This window comes from Rhinoraja longicauda, chromosome 34, assembly GCF_053455715.1.
Source record: "Rhinoraja longicauda isolate Sanriku21f chromosome 34, sRhiLon1.1, whole genome shotgun sequence".
Taxonomy (NCBI): domain Eukaryota; kingdom Metazoa; phylum Chordata; class Chondrichthyes; order Rajiformes; family Arhynchobatidae; genus Rhinoraja; species Rhinoraja longicauda.
In genome coordinates this window covers 24,311,833-24,325,514 of record NC_135986.1, presented here as the reverse complement: position 1 = coordinate 24,325,514, position 13,682 = coordinate 24,311,833, and the positions used below count along the sequence as shown (strand labels likewise).

The 13,682-nt window shown below is 53.0% G+C and overlaps 1 protein-coding gene across 1 annotated transcript; it reads right to left on the bottom strand.

Annotated features, from left to right (window-relative positions):
- Positions 1–2,145: 2,145 nt before the first annotated feature.
- Positions 2,146–12,325, bottom strand: LOC144609648 (uncharacterized). Its single transcript, XM_078428149.1, has 3 exons — positions 12,232–12,325; positions 6,209–6,548; positions 2,146–2,743 (listed from the first exon to the last, which is right to left on the bottom strand). Exons 1-3 carry the CDS (start codon positions 12,284–12,286, stop codon positions 2,680–2,682), a joined length of 459 nt encoding a protein of 152 aa, XP_078284275.1. The 5' UTR covers positions 12,287–12,325; the 3' UTR covers positions 2,146–2,679.
- Between the last annotated feature and the right edge of the window lie 1,357 nt (positions 12,326–13,682).

The following is a 13,682-nucleotide window of genomic DNA, read 5'->3' as shown; positions in this document are numbered from 1 at the left end:
GACCACTTTGGTGGTAAGAATAGGAAGGCAGATTATGATCTGAATGGTGTCAAGTTAGGAAAAGGGGACGTACAATGAGATCTGGGTGTCCTAGTGCATCAGTCACTGAAAGGAAGCATGCAGGTACAGCAGGCAGTGAAGAAAGCCAATGGAATGTTGGCCTTCATAACAAGAGGAGTTGAGTATAGGAGCAAAGAGGTCCTTCTGCAGTTGTACAGGGCCCTAGTGAGACCGCACCTGGAGTACTGTGTGCAGTTGTACAGGGCCCTAGTGAGACCGCACCTGGAGTACTGTGTGCAGTTTTGGTCTCCAAATTTGAGGAAGGATATTCTTGCTATTGAGGGCGTGCAGCGTAGGTTTACTAGGTTAATTCCCGGAATGGCGGGACTGTCATATGTTGAAAGGCTGGAGCGACTAGGCTTGTGTACACTGGAATTTAGAAGGATGAGAGGAGATCTTATCGAAACGTATAAGATTATTAAGGGGTTGGACACGTTAGAGGCAGGAAACATGTTCCCAATGTTGGGGGAGTCCAGAACCAGGGGCCACAGTTTAAGAATAAGGGGTCGGCCATTTAGAACTGAGATGAGGAAAAACCTTTTTCAGTCAGAGAGTTGTGAATCTGTGGAATTCTCTGCCTCAGAAGGCAGTGGAGGCCAATTCTCTGAATGCATTCAAGAGAGAGCTAGATAGAGCTCTTAAGGATAGCGGAGTCAGGGGGTATGGGGAGAAGGCAGGAACGGGGTACTGATTGAGAATGATCAGCCATGATCACATTGAATGGCGGTGCTGGCTCGAAGGGCCCAATGGCCTCCTCCTGCACCTATTGTCTATTGTCTATTGACCCTTCGTCAGATTTTAATGATCGTCTGTTCCTTTTCTCCAGAGACGCTGCCTGACCCGCTGAGTTACGCCAGCATTTTGTGTCCATCTTCGTTGTAAACCATCATCTGCAGTTCCTTCTTACAACCTTTCTCTCAATGTCTCAGCGAGACAAAGGAAATAACAATCGATTCGGGAAGCGAAGGGGTACACATTCACAGCTATACTTTGATGGGGCTAAAGCAGAGATGGTTGAAGTTTCTAGGAGTAAATATCACCAGCGACTTGTCCTACACCAGCCACGTTGAAGCCACGACCAAGCACACCGACCCCTCTACCTCCTCAGGAGGTTCGGCACGCCCCCAACAACTCTCACCAACTTCTACAGATGCGCCACAGACAGCATTTTACCGGGTTAAGTCACAGTACGGTTTGGGAACAGCTCCATCCAAGACCCGCGAGAAATCGCAGAGAGTTGTGGACACAGCCCAGACCATCGCACAAACCAACCTCCCTTCCACCGACTCCATCTACACCTCACGCTGCCTCGGCAAGGCCAGCAGCACAATCAAGGACCAGTCTCACCCCCGGCCACTCCCTCTTCTCCCCTCTCCCATCGGGGCAAGAGGTACAGAAGTGTGAACACGCACACCTCCAGATTAGGGATAGTTTCTTCCCGGCTGTTATCAGGCAACTGAACCGTCCTCTCACCAACCAGAGAGCGGTCCCATCTACCTCATTGGAGACCCTCGGACTGTCTTTAATCCGTCTTTACTGGGCTTTCATGTGTAATCTGTGCACCGTGTATCATCTTTCTGCTGGCTGGTTGGCACACGAGAGACATGTGGCGATAAACTAAACTAATTAGGCACTCACCATCCTCTGTTTAAAAGGGGGGAAAAAAGCCTGCACATCTTAGATTTAGATTTTTTTTTAGATTTAGAGATACAGTGCAGAAACAGGCCCTTCGGCCCACTGGGTCCGCACCGACCAGCGATCCCCGCACACTAACACTATCCTACACACACTGGGGACAATTTTTACATTTGCCAAGTCAATTAACCTACAAACCCGCACGTCTTTGGAGTGTGGGAGGGAACCGGAGATCTCGGAGAAAACCCACGCAGGTCACGGGGAGAACGTACAAACTCCGTACGGACAGCGCCCGTGGTCGGGATGGAACCCGGGTCTCCGGCGCTGTGAGGCAGCAAGTCTGCCACGACACTGCCTCCCTCCATTAACCTTTCTCCCCCCCACACGCTCCCTCGCCTGATCGCCATGCCCCCTGGTTTGGGATATTTCCACCCCCTCCGGGTGGGAAGACTCTTGGGGGGAAGTGAGGCTGATCAGCCACGATCATGTCGATCGGAGGGACAGTCTTGAAGGGCCGAAAGGCCGACACGAATGCTGTGCTGTAGTTTAGTTTGGAGATAAAGTGCTGAAACAGGCCCTTCGGCCCACCGGGTCCACGCCGACCAGCGATCCCCGCACACGGACACCACCCTACACACACTAGGGACAATTTACACACACACACCAAGCCAATCAACCTACAAACCTGCACGTCTTTAGAGCGTTAGAAGATCTCGGACGCAGGTCACCGGGAGGTGGTACAGACAGACAGCGCCCGTGGTCGGGATAGAACCCGGGTTCTCCGGCGCTGTGAGGCAGCGATTCTACCGCCGCGCCCCACCGTGGTCTCGAGAACAACTGGATAAATGAGGACGCAGTCAGTGAGGTCTTGTAAAATATATCCATTCAATGAGAGGGAGTCTCGTAAGTCAGAGCCTTGGCCCGTGTTCCTGCCTTGCCTTCCAGTCCAGCGTATCTTCTCCTTCCATTTCCCCCCGAGTCCACTCAGCTGTTGCCTGTTTCCGGATTTAATCTCTCTCTGCTCGCTCCAGTCTCCACACTCTGCACCCTGTCAAAGCGAGCAGATCCACAGACACTTATTAATGCGACAGACATAGGAATAGTCTTGTGGAGGCCTCACCTGAAGACCCCTGGCTGGAGTAATAAGGGGGGGGGGGGATGGCAGGGTTAATACTAAACTAGACTATACTATACTAAACTATACTATACTGTTTATACTATACTAAACCTAAACAAAACTCTACTATCTATACTAAATGACACTAAACTATATAACACTACACTACACTACACTACACTACACTACACTACACTACCCTACACTACACTAAACCACACTACACTAAACCACACTACACTATACTACACTACACTACACTACACTACACTACACTACACTACACTAAACCACACTACACTAAACCACACTACACTATACTACACTACACTACACTACACTACACTACACTAAACCACACTACACTATACTACACTACACTACACTACACTACACTACACTACACTAAACCACACTACACTATACTACACTACACTACACTACACCACACTACACTACACTACATCACACTACACTACACTACACACTACACTACACTACACTACACTAAACCACACTACACTACACTACACTACACACTACACTACACTACACTACACACTACACTACACACTACACTACACACTACACTACACTACACTACACTAAACCACACTACACTACACTACACACTACACTACACTACACACTACACTACACACTACACTACACTACACTACACTACACTACACACTACACTACACACTACACTACACTACACTACACTACACACTACACTACACTACACTACACACTACACTACACACTACACTACACACTACACTACACTACACCACACTACACTACACTACACTACACACCACACCACACTACACTACACTACACACTACACACTACACTACATACACTACACTACACTACACACCACACTACACTACACACTACACTACACTACACTACACTACACACTACACTACACTACACTACACTACACTACACCACACTACACTACATCACACTACACTACACACTACACTACACTACACTACACACTACACTACACTACACTACACACTACACTACACTACACACTACACTACACTACACCACACTACACTACACTACACTACACACCACACCACACTACACTACACTACACACTACACACTACACTACACTACATTACACTACACTACACTACACTACACTACACTACACTACACACTACACTACACTACACTACACTACACTACACTACACTACACACTACACTACACTACACTACACTACACTACACTACACTACATCACACTACACTACACTACACACTACACTACACTACACTACACTACACTACACACTACACTACACTACACTACACTACACTACACTACACTACACACTACACTACACCACACTACACACTACACCACACTACACTACACTACACTACACACTACACTACACTACACTTACACTACACTACACACTACACTACACTACACTACACTACACTACACACTACACTACACTACACTACACTTACACTTACACTACACTACACACTACACTACACTACACTACACTACACACTACACTACACTACACTACACTAAACCACACTACACTACACTACACACTACACTACACTACACTACACTACACTACACTACACTACATCACACTACACTACACTACACACTACACTACACTACACTACACTACACACTACACTACACTACACTACACTACACACTACACTACACTACACTACACTACACACTACACCACACTACACTACACTACACTACACACTACACTACACTTACACTACACTACACTACACTACACTACACTACACTACACACTACACTACACTACACTTACACTTACACTACACTACACACTACACTACACTACACTACACTACACTACACTACACTAAACCACACTACACTACACTACACTACACACTACACTACACTACACTACACACTACACTACACTACACACTACACTACACACTACACTACACTACACTACACTACACTAAACCACACTACACTACACTACACTACACACTACACTACACTACACTACACACTACACTACACACTACACTACACTACACTACACTACACTACACACTACACTACACTACACACTACACTACACTACACCACACTACACTACACTACACACCACACCACACTACACTACACTACACTACACACTACACACTACACTACACTACATTACACTACACTACACTACACACCACACCACACTACACTACACTACACACTACACACTACACTACACTACATTACACTACACTATAGACTAAACAACACTACACTACACTACACCACACTACACCACACTACACCACACTACACCACACTACACTACACTACACTACACCACACTATACCACACTACACCACACTACACTACACTACACCACACTACACTACACTACACTACACTACACTACACCACACCACACTACACTACACTACACTACACCACACTACACTACACTACACTACACTACACTACACTACACTACACACTACACACTACACTACACTACACTACACTACACTATAGACTAAACAACATTACACTACACTACACTACACCACACCACACTACACTACACTACACTACACCACACTACACTACACTACACTACACTACACTACACTACACACCACACCACACACTACACTACACTACACACTACACACTACACTACACTACACTACACTATAGACTAAACAACATTACACTACACTACACCACACTACACTACACCACACTACACCACACTACACCACACTACACTACACTACACCACACTACACACTACACTACACTACACTACACTACACCACACTACACTACAGCACACTACACCACACTACACTACACTACACTACACTACACTACACCACACTACACACTACACTATACTACACTACACCACACCACACTACACTACACTACACCACACTACACTACACACTACACACTACACTACACTACATTACACTACACTATAGACTAAACAACACCACACTACACCACACTACACTACACTACACCACACTACACACTACACTACACTACACTACATTACACTACACTATAGACTAAACAACACTACACTACACTACACTATAGACTAGACTACACTACACTACTCTATACTAAACTACACTACACTAAATTTACTACAGTAAAGTATATGCTATAACTATACTAAAACTATACTAACCTACACTAACCCTGCTCCCTGCCACTCCCTCCCTCCCTCCCCATCCCATCCCCCGCTCCCTGTCCCCCTCCCCCCTTCCCCCCCACTCCCCCGCTCCCAGTCCCCCAGACCCCCCTCCCTGCCCCCCCTCCCCCCCGTCACTTGTCTCTCACCCGCTCTCGGCCTCGTCGCTGGCCGGCCCCTGGGTGTCGAGCGGCCTCTTGACCTTCCTCTTCTTGATCTTCCTGATCACCTTGCAGGTGCGTGCGCGGCTGGGGTGGAGGCTGGCGGCCAAGGGCTGCAGGTCGGACGGGCGGACAGGGTGAAAGTCTTCCTCCTCCGAGCCGAGCGAGGATGCCGGCATGTCCGACTCCGACAGCTGGTCCAGTTCGGACTTCCCCTCCGTCTCCGGTTCCTGCTCCGGCTCCGGCTCCAGCTCCGACTCAATCGCCCGGACCACCTCCGCTAACTGGAGGTTGAATGGCCCGGCTCCCGTGATGTTACTTTTCCTCACTGAAAGCAGTCAGACAGAAGTCAGAATAGATGGGACGTTTGGAAAGACTTGTTTGTTCACTGGAATTTAGAAGGATGAGAGGGGATCTTATAGAGACGAACAGAACCAAAATCAATTACAAAGGACTGGACAAGCTAGATGCGGGAAACATGTTCCCAATGTTGGGGGAGTCCAGAACCAGGGGCCACACAGAATAAAGGGGAGGTCATTTAAAACTGAGGTGAGAAAAAACTTTTTCACCCAGAGAGTTGTGAATCCCACAGATTCACCACCAAAATCCATGATCAGCCATGATCATATTGAATGGCGGTGCAGGCTCGAAGGGCCGAATGGCCTACTCCTGCACCTATTTTCTATGTTTCTATGTTTCAATAGACAATAGACAATAGGTGCAGGAGTAGGCCATTCAGCCCTTCGAGCCAGCACCGCCATTCAATGCGATCATGGCTGATCTCTCTCAATCAGTACCCCGTTCCTGCCTTCTCCCCATACCCCCTCACTCCGCTATCCTTAAGAGCTCTATCCAGCTCTCTCTTGAAAGCATCCAACGAACTGGCCTCCACTGCCTTCTGAGGCAGAGAATTCCACACCTTCATCACTCTCTGACTGAAAAAGTTCTTCCTCATCTCCGTTCTAAATGGCCTACCCCTTATTCTTAAACTGTGGCCCCTTGTTCTGGACTCCCCCAACATTGGGAACATGTTTCCTGCCTCTAATGTGTCCAATCCCCTAATTATCTTATACGTTTCAATAAGGTCCCCCCTCATCCTTCTAAATTCCAGTGTATACAAGCCTAATTGCTCCAGCCTTTCAACATACGACAGTCCCGCCATTCCGGGAATTAACCTAGTGAACCTACGCTGCACGCCCTCTAAAACACTCTAAAAGAGAGTTTGGTTTTAGCTTGGAGATAGGCCCTTCAGCCCAGCGAGTCCACACCGACCCGTTCACTTAAAGTCCTATGTCCTACACACTAGGGGACAGTTTTACAGAGGGCCAATTAACCTACATCGTACATCACCGGGACCAGGGGAGGAGATCGGAGCATGTATATAATGTCTTACATCAAAGATGCATTCAATAGACAATAGACAATAGACAATAGGTGCAGGAGTAGGCCATTCAGCCCTTCGAGCCAGCACCGCCATTCAATGCGATCATGGCTGATCCCTCTCAATCAGTACCCCGTTCCTGCCTTCTCCCCATACCCCCTCACTCCGCTATCCTTAAGAGCTCTTTCAAGAGAGAGTTAGATGTAGCTCTTAAGGCCGACGGAATCAAGGGATATGGGGAGAAAGCAGGAACGGGGACCAGATTCTGGACGATCCACACAAGACAGTTCCTGAGGTCAGGATCGAACCCGGGTCACTGGAACTGTGAGGCAGCAATTCTACCGCTGCACACCACTGCGCTGGTCTCTTTAAAGCATGCACAGTAATCCCTAGTTATAACAATCCATTAAGGGGGAAGAAATGGTGTCCATTAATGCCAATTGTCCACTAGAAAATGAGTAAGGTATCATTATTTAAGTAGTAGAAAAAAAAACAACTGCAGATGCTGGTTAATACATAAAAGGACACAAAGTGCTGGAGTAACTCAGCGGGTCGGGCAGCATCTCTGTGGAGAACGTGGACTGGTACAAAGTGCTGGAGTAACTCAGCGGGTCAGGCAGCATCTCTGTGGAGAACGTGGATGGGTACAAAGTGCTGGAGTAACTCAGCGGGTCAGGCAGCATCTCCGGAGAACGTGGACGGGTACAAAGTGCTGGAGTAACTCAGCGGGTCGGGCAGCATCTCTGTGGGGAACGTGGACAGGTGATATTTCAGGTTGGGACCCTTCTTCAGATTCTCGGTCTGCACGGGGCCTGTAATCCAGGTGAGTTGGCGGCTCCTGCCTGCTGTCGGCACGGGGGAGAGGCGAGGATCAGCGGTCGATGGTCGTGGCTCACGAGGGGCCGGAATGCAGGTGAGGATCAGCGTGGAGGTGGAGTTGGAGGTGGGCTCGGACTGCAAGTGGCCGGGGGTGACCTGCTCAGCCGTCGAGAGGCCATGTACACAAGTGATAGGAGCAGAATTAGGCCATTCGGCCCATCAAGTCCACCCCGCCATTCAACGGGGGTACTGATTGAGAATGATCAGCCATGATCACATTGAATGGCGGTGCTGGCTCGAAGGGCCGAATGGCCTCCTCCTGCACCTATTGTCTATTGTTAATCACGGCTGATCTATCTCTCCCTCCTAACCCCATTCTCCTGCCTTCTCCCCATAACCCCTGACACCCGCACTGATCAAGAATCTATCTATCTGTGCCTTAAATATATCCACTGACTTGTGGCCTCCACAGCCGTCTGTGGCAAAGAATCCCACAGATTCACCGCCCTCTGACTTAAGAAATTCCTCCTCATCTCCTTCCTAAAGGAACGTCCTTTAATCCTGAGGCTGTGCCCTCTGGTCCTAGACTCTCCCACCAGTGGAAACATCCTCTCCACACCCACTCTATCCAGGCCGCTCACTATTCGGTGCGTTTCAATGAGATCCCCCCCCCTCATCCTTCTAAACTCCAGAGAGTAATCAGTCTGATATCACCGAAATCTGTTATAAAGAGGTCCATTATTACAAAGATTTATGGTACACTTGTGATAGAGGACTTCACCAATTTCTTGCCATTGAGGGAGTGCAGCGTACGTTCACCAGGTTAATTCCCGGGATGGCGGGACTGACGTATGATGAAAGAATAGAAACATAGAAAATAGGTGCAGGAGGAGGCCATTTGGCCCTTCGAGCCAGCACCGCCATTCATTGTGATCATGGCTGATCGTCCCCAATCAATAACCCGTGCCTGCCTTCTCCCCATATCCCTTGATTCCACTAGCCCCTAGAGCTCTACCTGACTCTCTCTTAAATCTATCCAGTGATTTGGCTTCCACTGCCCTCTGTGGCAGAGAATTCCACACATTCACAACTTTCTGGGTGAAAAAGTTTTTTCTCACCTCAGTTTTAAATGGCCTCCCCTTTATTCTAAGACTGTGTGGCTCCTGGTTCTGGACTCGCCCAACATTGGGAACATTTTTCCTGCATCTAGCTTGTCCAGTCCTTTTATAATTTTACATGCTTCTATAAGATTCCCTCTCATCTTTCTAAACTCCAGTGAATACAAGCCTAGTCTTTTCAATCTTTCCTCATATGACAGTCCCGCCATCCCAGGGATCAATCTCGTGAACCTACGCTGCACTGCCTCAATTACAAGGATGTCCTTCCTTAAATTAGACCAAAACTGTACACAGTACTCCAGATGTGGTCTTACCAGGGCCCTATACAACTGCAGAAGAACCTCTTTACTCCTATACTGAAATCCTCTTGTTATGAAGGCCAACATGCCATTAGCTTTCTTCACTGCCTGCTGTACCGGCACGCCAACTTTCAGTGACTGGTGTACAAGGACACCCAGGTCTCGCTGCACCTCCCCCTTACCTAACCTATGAATGGGTTGGCTCAGCTTGTATTCGCTGGAATTAGAAGGATGAGAAAGATCAATCCCAGGCTGAGCGGCACAGTGGTGCAGTGGTAGAGTTGCTGCCTCACAGCGCCGGAGACCCGGGTTCGACTACGGGTGCTGTCTGTACGGAGTTTGTACGTTCCCCCTTGACCCGCGTGGGTTTTCTCCAGGTGCTCTGGTTTCCTCCAAAGACGTACAGGTTTGTGGGCTAATTGAATTCGGTACAAATTGTAAATTGTCCCTATAGTGTGTGTATTTATTCGCAAAATGCTGGAGTAACTCAGCAGGTCAGGCAGCATCTCAGGAGAGAAGGAATGGGTTTTTTTCTCAGCAGGTCAGGCAGCATCTCAGGAGAGAGGGAATGGGTTTCTCAGCAGGTCAGGCAGCATCTCAGGAGAGAAGGAATGGGTTTCTCAGCAGGTCAGGCAGCATCTCAGGAGAACTGAGTTACTCCAGCATTTTGTGAAATAAGTACCTTCGATTTGTACCAGCATCTGCAGTTATTTTCTTATACTACCTAGTGTGTGTGTAGGATAGTGTTAGTGTGCGGGGATCGCTGGTCGGCACGGACTCGGTGGGCCGAAGGGCCTGTTTCCGCGCTGCATCTCTAGTCAGTCATTGAGTGGATTTGTCAGTAGGATTGTGATGGAGTTGCAGGGTAATGGGGATGGGAGCACGAGGGTCTCGATGAGTGAGAGGACAATTCTTGCTTCCGCCTCTCACAGAATGACGGAGGGAGTGAGGCAGAGAGGGACAGGGGAGGGGAGGAGGGGGATAGGGAGGTGCCGGAGGGAGTGAGACAGGTGGGGGGGGGGGGGGGGAGAGGGACAGGGAGGGGAGAGGAGGGATGGAAGGGGGAGAGGAGGGGAGGGACAGGGAGAGAAGGGGAGCGGAGGGAGTGAGGGGAGGGGAAGTGACGGAGTGAGACAGGTGGGGGGAGAGGGACAGGGAGGGGAGAAATGTGGAGGTGAGAGGAGGGAGGGGAGTGGAGAGACAAGGGAGGGGGGCAGGGAGAGAAGTGAGGGGAGAGGAGGAGGGGAGGGAGTGAGGGGAGGAGGAGAGTGAGGGGAGGGAGAGGAAGGTAGGGGAGAGGAGGGAGTGAGACAGAGAGGGACAGGGAGAAGGGAGGGGCACAGGCAGGGAGAGAGGGGGGAGGTAGTGAGACAGGTAGGGAGAAATGTGGATGGGAGAGGAGAGAGTGAGGAGACGTGAGAGGAGGGAGTGAGGGGAGGAAGGAGAGTGAGGGAGGGGAGGGAGTGAGGGGAGAGGAGGGAGTGAGGGGAGGGAGTGAGGGGGGGAAGGAGAGTGAGGGAGGGAGGGGAGGAGGGAGTGAGGGGGTCAGGAAGAGAAGGGAGAGTGGGGGGGGGAGGAGAGTGAGGGGGGGGAGGGAGTGAGGGGAGGGAGTGAGTGAGGGGAGGGAGGGGAGGGAGTGAGGGGAGGGAGGGAGTGAGGGGAGGGAGTGAGGGGAGGGAGTGATGGAGGGGGGAGGAGAGTGAGGGGAGTGAGTGAGGGAGGGAGTGAGTGAGGGGAGGGAGTGAGTGAGGGGAGGGAGGGAGTGAGGGGAGGGGAGGGAGTGAGGGGGGGGAGGGAGGGAGTGATGGAGGGGGAGGAGAGTGAGGGGAGGGAGGGAGGGGAGGGAGGGGAGGGAGTGAGGGGAGGAGGGAGTGAGGGGGGGGAGGAGGGAGGGAGGGAGTGAGGGGGGGGAGGGAGGGGAGGGAGTGAGGGGAGGGAGGGAGTGAGGGGGGGGAGGGAGGGGAGGGAGTGAGTGAGGGGAGGGAGGGAGGGAGGGAGGGAGTGAGGGGGGGGAGTGAGTGAGTGGAGTGAGGGGGGGAGTGAGGGGGGGGAGGGAGTGAGGGGGGGAGGGAGGGAGTGAGGGGAGGGAGGGAGTGAGTGGAGGGGGGGAGTGAGGGGGGGGAGGGAGGGAGTGAGGGGGGGGAGGGAGTGAGGGGGGGGAGGAGGGAGTGAGGGGAGGGAGGGAGTGAGGGGAGGGGGGGAGTGAGGGGGGGAGTGAGTGAGTGGAGTGAGGGGGGGAGTGAGGGGGGGGAGGGAGTGAGGGGGGGGAGGGAGGGAGTGAGGGGAGGGAGTGAGGGGGGGGAGGGAGTGAGGGGGGGGAGGGAGGGAGTGAGGGGAGGGAGTGAGGGGGGGGAGTGAGGGGGGGGAGTGAGGGGGGGGAGTGGCCACACTCACCGATGGAGTCTATGGGCAAGGCCTTGTTGGACGCCCCGCAGCCCATGGTGGGCATGAGGGGGAGGGGCAACGCGGGCGGGACACGGGACCCCCCCCCCTTGTGACGGGGGGAGAGAGAGGGGCGGGACACGGGACCCCCCCCCCCTTGTGACGGGGGGGAGAGAGAGGGGCGGGACACGGGACCCCACCCCCCCTTGTGACGGGGGGGAGAGAGAGGGGCGGGACACGGGACACCCCCCCCCCCTTGTGACGGGGGGGAGAGAGAGGGGCGGGACACGGGACACCCCCCCCCCTTGTGACGGGGGGGAGAGAGAGGGGCGGGACACGGGACCCCACCCCCCCTTGTGACGGGGGAGAGAGAGAGGGGCGGGACACGGGACACCCCCCCCCTTGTGACGGGGGGGGAGAGAGAGGGGCGGGACACGGGACACCCCCCCCCCCTTGTGACGGGGGGGGAGATAGAGGGGCGGGACACGGGACCCCTCCTCCCCTTGTGACGGGGGTAGAGAGAGGGGCGGGACACGGGACACCCCCCCACCCCTTGTGACGGGGGGGAGAGAGAGGGGCCGGACACGGGACACCCCCCCCTTGTGACGGGGGGAGAGAGAGGGGCGGGACACGGGACACCCCCCCCCCCTTGTGACGGGGGGGGAGAGAGAGGGGCGGGACACGGGACACCCCCCCCCTTGTGACGGGGGGGAGAGAGAGGGGCGGGACACGGGACACCCCCCCCCCTTGTGACGGGGGGAGAGAGAGGGGCGGGACACGGACACCCCCCCCCCCTGGTGACGGAGGGGAGAGAGAGAGGGGAGAGGGGCAACGCGGGCGGGACACGGGACCCCCCGCCCCCCCCCCCCTCGTGACGGGGGGGGGGAGAGAGAGGGGCAACACGGGCGGGACACGGGACACCCCCCCCCCTTATGACGGGGGGGGGGGGAGAGAGGGGGCACGTGACGGGGAGAGAGGGAGAGGGAGGGAGAGAGAGAGGAGTGGGAGAGAGGGTAGAGAGAGAAGGAGAGGGAGAGGGGGAAGGAGGTAGAGGAGGGGGGGAGTGAGGCAGGCAGGGGAGAGGAGGTACAGCTTCTCCCTCCCTTCACTCTCTACCCTCTTTCTTCTCCCCCTCCCTCTCTCTCTCTCCCCCCCCCCCCCCCACTCCCTCTCCCCACACAGGGAGAGAGTGGAGGGAGGGAGGGAGAGATAGTGGGGAAAGAGGGAGAGAGAGAGAGGGAGTGAGAGAGAGGAGTGGGGAGAGAGGGAGTGGGGAGAGAGAGAGAGAGAGAGGGAGGGAGGGGGAGAGAGGGGGAGGGGAGAGAGAGGGAGGGGGAGAGAGGGGGAGTGGGGAGAGAGGGGAGTGGGGAGAGAGGGGGAGGGGGAGAGAGGGGGAGGGGGAGAGAGGGGGAGTGGGGAGAGAGAGGGAGGGGGAGAGAGGGGGAGGGGGAGAGAGAGGGGGA